We start from the raw sequence: 7,508 nt of genomic DNA on the forward strand, positions 1-7,508 counted from the left end.
GTGATTGGAAGCAACTACAACAAGCTTCTTTGGTGGAAACAAAAAATTGCCAAGAGGAGATTGTTGTTAACTTGCTACTCCTGATCACATGCTAAAGTACAAGTCTCTCATATAAACTAGAGGCATACGATAAGATGCTTGTATCCAGTGGCGAAGTCGGATTTACGTGTGTGTGGGGCCTCTTACAAAATATAAAGAATCAAAAATTCGAACTCATAATACATACAAAAAATAGTGTATATATATCACATATGTCAAGAATTATATCGCTTATTGATTGCAATCATAATTGTTCTCGACAAAGGGATAGACAAATACATTCTAAGCAAGAAAAATTGCAAGAGATAGACAAAGAGTAGGGATTTAGAAAATATTTTTAAAGCTTTTTCCCCATTAAATCTAATAGAAAGGAAAAAAAAAATCAAAATTTCCCAAATTAAAAACAACCTTAGGCTCCTTTATGCATTCATATCATACATGAAAAAATATGGGGGTTTTACTAAAACACCTAAAATGGGGGCTGAAATTATAAAAAAAATCCAACACCCAAAACACTTTATAAACACACTCAAAACCCATTATTACACACACTCAAAACCCATTTATAAACATACCCAAAAAATATACAATTGTTGATTTTGGGTGTGTTTCTATGTTTAAATAGTGTTTGGGTTTTTTTTATAAATATATGTCTATAATTGGATTTATTTATAAATTTGTAAAAAAGTATTTACTATGAAAAATGGTTTTTTTGAATAATCATTTTCTCAAGATAATTTTTAGCGGCTTTTATTCCTTACACATGAAATAAGAAAACTTGATTTTATGAGATTTTAGTATGAAGTATATATTGACTTAATGAGCCATCATTTTTAGCCTAAATCGTATTTTACACTAAAACCGATTTTTCATATTTTGACTTGGTGAGAATTTGATTTTCTAGTATTTTATTTGAATTCAAATAGGGGGTACTTCCTTATTTACATTGTAAACTTAAGTAAATGGAGTAATATAAAAATAAATTAAAGTCAAAGGACAAAGACATTTACTTAAATGTTGAAAATGGAAATAAGGTAATCTGTACATCTGGAGTGCATCACCACTAGCTGAGCAAGGCGCAATTTGAACTACCTCATTGTGCCTTAATAAATCCACAATACATGTGGGTACATATCAAAACATAAAGTATTTGAAATAATATACATATACAAATACATAGCAGTATATTACTTTTAAAATATAAAAAACTTGAGTGGGGGCCCGGGACCACACTAGTCCCAGTGTGGCTCCGCCCCTGCTTGTACCTAGTTAAGTTAAGAGCATTTGCATTCTAGATTTGATTCCTCATTCTCCCAGTATCATTTATATTTAAATAATAATAAAACTATAGTAAGTAAACAATGTTTAATAATTTATTCACTTCTCTCTCCCAAACCACATCCCCCTCTCTCCCCAAAAATCCTTCTAGAGTCGTTTTCACTTTAAGGAGGGAGGACGTCACTATTCTTCCTTCCCTCTCCCCTCTTATCTTCCTCCCTCTCCTCTCCTCATTTTCAATGACAAATGATTTCCCCTGTTTATCTTCATTTTGTTATGATTTTCCTTCCATCATCATAGGCAGCTGTGTCTCTGCGTCGGATCTCCACCACCATCTTTTTTGCGGTTTCTTTATGTTCATTGTAAGTCACATAAACTATTTGGGTTCTATGTGTAGTTTTGACCTCTTCTTTTGTAAGAGCTTTCTACCTCTCCTTTGTGAGAGTTTTATTTATATTGTTATGACTTACTTTTTTCAAGTTTTAATTTTTTTCTTTATTTTGAGTTTGCAATCTTAGTTGAGATACCTATGCCAGAGTTTATTCGATCATGCATGATCGTTAGTGGAGGCAGGGGCGGAGCTAGGATTTTATATTTGAGGGGGCCTACATGTTAAACACAAAAAGTTTAGTTGTATAATTTTTTTTTTTGGCCTATTGAGTAAACTATTGCGTACAAAAGCACTGAATTGAAATGAGTGGTTTTCTTTCATACATATAGTATGATTTTACTATTATATTCATATTAAAATACAATTTTGACAAGTATTGATTTGCGGTGAGGGGGCCAAAGGCTTAAATATAGCAATTTTTCTTTGCATTTGTTACCAGATCCAATATATACATTCAAAAGGGTTAAATAAATTGGAGGGGCCAAGGCCATCCCAGGCCTTAGTCTGCTCCGCCCCTGAGTGGAGGCACACCAGATTGTCTTAATTTTGATATTAGACAGCCCCGTTATTGTAATGACTTTTTTGTGGCTAGTTTGTATTGACTATTTGTGGCTAGTGGCTTTTTTGGTTAAATTATGAATGCAATCCTAGAATTTCTATATATAAAAAAACAATGTTTCAAAACAATGAATATGTCATCCATCTCGCTTCGTTATTTCTTTTTAATATTCATTATTTTAAAATATTTTTGTGGTTATGGGTACGTAAGCGTCATAACTACATAGTAGACAATATGCTAACATCCAAACGGTCTTGAACCAACAAGATAAATAAGGTCTATCACTTCTAAAGTAAGAAGAAGGGGTATAAAAGCAAATTGTTGATAAACTAAGGCCTTTACTAAAGAAAAGTACATATTTCGTGTTAATGCGCGTCGTGCTTCTTCTTCAATGACTCGGCTTGGCTTGATATACGAATCGGTAGCGCATAACTTTATGTAAAGTTGCTTATATACGAGATTTATTTAATTCATTTATCGCCTACCTAAATTGAAAGAGAATATGATTCGTTTGATTAATGCAATGACTTTTCCTTAACTCCCTCTTTGCTTTTTTAACACATGATCATTTTTTCACCATACATGAATTTGACAATGTTGATTCAAAACAATTGATAGACTCATAGCAAAGTTATAGTTGCCTATGTAAGCCATGAACAAATGTGCCAGGGTCATAATACATTTTAGCCTTTGATTCTTCATCAATAGAAGAGGAATAATTCAAAATTTTAATTTTTGTTAACATTAAAAAGAAAAATATCACGAAGTGTATTATTTATTTATATCCTAACAAATAAGCTCATAAATTTTTGGTGTATAAATTTGGTAAGAACATTTGTTGCAACTTGCAAGAATATAAGGCAATCAAAGCATTTTATAATTGAATGTGCACCGCAGCCCCCAATAATGCGATCGATGGAGCGAGCCGTTAATCTTGTCGTACATTCTTAAGCTAGATTTTAGCGCCGATTTCGTTTTTTTTTTGGGTAGAGAGAGAGCAACAACGTTCATTAATTGAGAATCTAAACTTCCGACCACACGCCGTTCACTGCAAAACTCGTATTTTTGTCCGAGACCAGCTGAGTCGGAGTAAAACTGGCTCCATTCGTGCACGGCTGGCTGAGAGACCAGCCAAAAAAGGAGCCAATCAGAAGCCTCTCCCACTCCAATTACCGAAATGACAGTTTCGTCCACCACAACGAAGCCCCATTTTGTCACATCCCACGTCTTCACCACAAGGGCTGCTTTGTAATTTCAAAGGCCCAGCGTCGGTTCCAAAACGAAGCTTACTCTTTTTCCAGGTGTGCTTATTTTGGCCGGTACGGAAACACAGTCCAAGTGTTAAAAAAAAAAACAAAAAGAAAAAAACCCAAAACAAAAAGAGGGAAAAATAGAGAGAGAGAGAGAGAGAGAGAGAGTTTTTGTGTGTGTGACGCCAAAAAAGCCAATACCAGACCGTACGGATACGGTCTCTTTAGAGAGAGAGAGAGAGAGAGAGAGAGAGAAGAGCATTAAGCTCTTCTCCACTACTGTGAAACCGTCTCCGTTTTCTCTCCTCTTTGGTTTCACACCATCTCCACTCGATCGAGCTCTGTGATCATTCTAGAAGGGTTGTGAAATCTTGTACAGCCTTCCTTTTTTACCCTTCCCATAGTCCCTACAGTTGCTGTAAGTGTACAGAGACCCCAGACGACACCGTTTTTTGATGGAGTTGTACGGTCGAAGCCCCGCCAGAAATGGGTCGAACCAGGAGTGGAGTCCGGGCGCCGGCGAGACTGGCCTCGAAGGTATTACTTTACTTGCGCTTCGCCTTTCCCATTTGCGTTCGTTTTGAGTTCGATTTGGGCCATTTGGTACCGTGGGTTTTCTAGGGTTTTGTATTGTTATGGTAATGTGGGAGTGTGATTGGGGTTTTGTTGTGATTCTTGATTGAATTGTAGAACAAATGTGGCAATTGGGGCTGACGAGCAGTGAATCGTACCCGGAGCGACCCGGCGTTCCCAACTGTGTCTACTACATGCGGACCGGGTTCTGTGGATACGGTATTCGGTGCCGTTACAACCATCCTCGTGATCGTGCTGCGGTAAATCCTTGTTCATTGGAAATTTGCATTGCAATCAGTTAATGAGCTTTTCGATACTGCTTTAATGTGGGTTTTGAATCTTGATATGTGAATGAGTCTTAAGCTTTCAGTGATAAGTGACTGCATCAGGAAATATAGGTTGTTTTGAATTTTCATAAGTTTGAGTGTTTTGGCGCTGATAGCTTGTTGTCCCCTTGCCCGAAACTAGATGATTGTTTGTTTGCTGAGAAAGATGGGGAAAAGAAAAAGGGGAAATTTTTGGAATGACATGTTTTTGGGTTTTTTAACTAGTTAAGTACAGTCTATAATTGATGAAAATAGTATTTGTGTTTTGGGCTCAGTTGAGTGGGCAATTTTGCTTGAGCGACTAACTATGAAAACTCATTTTCTTTGCTTGGATTTTACCAATAACTGAATAGTCTTATTGGAGAATTTTGTTTTCTTTTATTTATGATTTCGGTTTGATGCTGCACATAGGTTGTGGCAGCTGTAAGAGCTACAGGGGACTACCCAGAGCGAGTGGGGGAACCTATATGTCAGGTATGCAGTTGTTTTTGTGATCTATTGTAATTTGTAGCATGAAATGCAATGTAGATCTGGAAACTTTGCTGCAATTTTGTTCTGCTGTTTATTTAATTATTTGAGCTTTGAACTTCATGGCATTTGTTTGTTTAATGTGCAGTATTATTTAAAGACTGGGACCTGTAAATTTGGTGCGTCCTGCAAGTTCCACCATCCAAAACATGGAGGTGGATCCCTGAGCCGAGCTCCCCTGAATATTTATGGATTACCATTACGACCGGTTTGAATTTCATTTCTCTGCCTCTCATCCCCATATGTGTGTGTAGAATTTTGAGAAACTTGTGGTATAAATTCCTTACAATTTGTGTTACATAACAGGGCGAGAATGAATGCTCCTACTATTTGAAAACGGGGCAATGCAAATTTGGCATAACCTGTAAATTCCATCACCCGCAACCTGCTGGAACAACAATACCTTCTTCTGCACCTCAGTTTTATCCATCGGTGCAGTCTCCTTCTGTTCCTATGGCAGAGCAGTTTGGGGGGGCATCCACCGGTTTGAGGGTGCCTAGGCCTCCACTATTACCTGGTTCATATGTGCAAGGGACTTATGGTCCTGTCTTGATTTCTCCAGGAGTTGTTCCTATTCAGGGTTGGAGTCCTTATTCGGTATGATAAAACATATTTAGGTTTGAAATATGATTCGAATTCATCTCTTTATGTAATTGGTTTACTTGGTGCAGGCACCTCTTAGCCCTGTACTGTCTCCCGGAGCCCAACCCACAGTTGGAGCAACTTCTTTATATGGAGTGACACAGTTATCTTCTCCAACACATGGACTTGCAAGACCTTATACCTCCGTACCCTCTGCTGTTGGTCCTTCTAGCAGCAGCCCAAGTGAACAAGTTTTCCCAGAGAGGCCTGGCGAACCTGAATGCCAGTACTATCTGAAAACTGGGGACTGTAAATATGGACCATCTTGTAGGTATCATCATCCTCGGGATAGGGTCGTACCAAGGACAAATTGTCTCCTTAGTCCAATTGGTCTTCCACTTCGTCCGGTATGCAAACTTGTTTTCTGTTTATTCTTTTGAATCTTTAATTTTTTAAATTTCCACTATTAAAAGTTATTGAATACTTGCTGACTTGGTTATCCAATTTTATATTCTCTTCTTACTCTTGTTTAAACAGTAAGTTTGTTGTAAAATGTAGGTATAAGTGTAACATTTAGAATCATACATAGTTGACTTCCTTTGTACAACCATATTCATACAATTGAGTAGCCGAGACAGGCTGTCTTGCTATGTGTTGTCTTTTTTTCTTCCTTAAAGTAGAATAGGTTATGTAAAAAGGTTTTGATTTTAGAGGGTTCTGCAGTTTTACTTAGGGGTGTTCGTTTTCCTTGTTCTCTTTAGCGGTCTTCTTTTATAAATGATTTATTTTGTACAGTAATCTTTGTGATTGTGTTCTGATGTAGTTTATGCTCATTTTTGGATTAATCTGATTGGTAATTGGTGTAATTTTAATGTTATATTCTTCTTTCATTAATTACCTTGTTTCAGATCTGTTCTTCCTTTTCATGCCTTTGCTTTTTTGATCCTCTAGGGTGTTACTCATTCCTATTGAGATTTCTTTAATGTTGGTATAAAGTGCTGAAAAGGTTATTGTGATTTTGTTTCGGACTTTTTATGTTTAATTCATTTCTTAATGTGAAAAACAGGGAGTGCAACCTTGTACATTCTACCTGCAAAATGGTCACTGCAAGTTTGGATCTACATGCAAGTTCGATCATCCAATAGGGACCATGAGGTACAATCCCTCAGCTTCATCTCTGGTTGATATGCCTGTTACTCCATACCCAGTTGGGTCTTTGCTGGCTACCCTGGCTCCTTCATCCTCGTCAACTGACCTTCGGCCGGAATTAATTTCAACTTCCAAAAAAGATACTTATTCAACTAGAGTGCCTTCTTCTGGGAACACCTCAAGCAGTTCAGTTGGATTGATTTTTTCTCAGAGTGGATCGGTTTCACTATCTGATGTGCAACACACCAGTCAGACTTCTGTCCCTTTAAGCAGTAGCAGAAGCACGAGACAAGGTGGTGAGGTTCGTCGTTCAAGTTAAACGAAATACCCAAAAGTGACTCTTTCATTATCTCCGGAGGGGTGCGGTTTCACCAACATCCTCGTTTTGTTTATATAGAAGTCAGTTAAGTGAATGTGTAATGGTCAATTGTGCAAAGGTTTCACATTTCTCAGTTATGGTCGGTCGTATCAACCAAATCTGTTTTTCCCACAGTAGTAGGACAGACATTGTTGATGCTTGTGTCATCTATATACAGCAATCGATATAAATCCCAAATAAGCTGCAATGCTCAAATTCCTTCCATATCTACTTTTCATCTCTTTCTAGTAATTACCATTACCATAGCAAGCAAGCAATTTTCCCTTCCACTAAAAGTGTCACCAGTTTCATCTCATGTACCGCGCAGCAATTACTATCAGTGTCTCTTTCTTAACACAAATGAAAGGGAACCGTCAAAGTCAATTTTGCACATACTTGTTTTTGTCCTCTAGTTGGGCAAAAAGGACATTACACATGTTTTGCCTTATTCTTTCATATTCGCCTTGCCTCAAGG

General features: G+C 37.3%; 1 protein-coding gene across 1 annotated transcript; it reads left to right on the plus strand.

Moving 5' to 3' along the window:
• The first annotated feature begins 3,648 nt into the window (after positions 1–3,648).
• LOC103333876 (Zinc finger C-x8-C-x5-C-x3-H type family protein) lies at positions 3,649–7,258 on the plus strand. Its single transcript, XM_008236785.2, has 7 exons — positions 3,649–4,054; positions 4,208–4,350; positions 4,828–4,890; positions 5,033–5,152; positions 5,251–5,541; positions 5,616–5,933; positions 6,593–7,258. The coding sequence occupies exons 1-7, from the start codon at positions 3,973–3,975 to the stop codon at positions 6,992–6,994; spliced, it is 1,419 nt and encodes a 472-aa protein (XP_008235007.1). The 5' UTR covers positions 3,649–3,972; the 3' UTR covers positions 6,995–7,258.
• The last annotated feature ends 250 nt before the right edge of the window (positions 7,259–7,508 follow it).

This window comes from Prunus mume, linkage group LG6 (assembly GCF_029339155.1).
Source record: "Prunus mume cultivar Tortuosa linkage group LG6, ASM2933915v1, whole genome shotgun sequence".
Taxonomy (NCBI): domain Eukaryota; kingdom Viridiplantae; phylum Streptophyta; class Magnoliopsida; order Rosales; family Rosaceae; genus Prunus; species Prunus mume.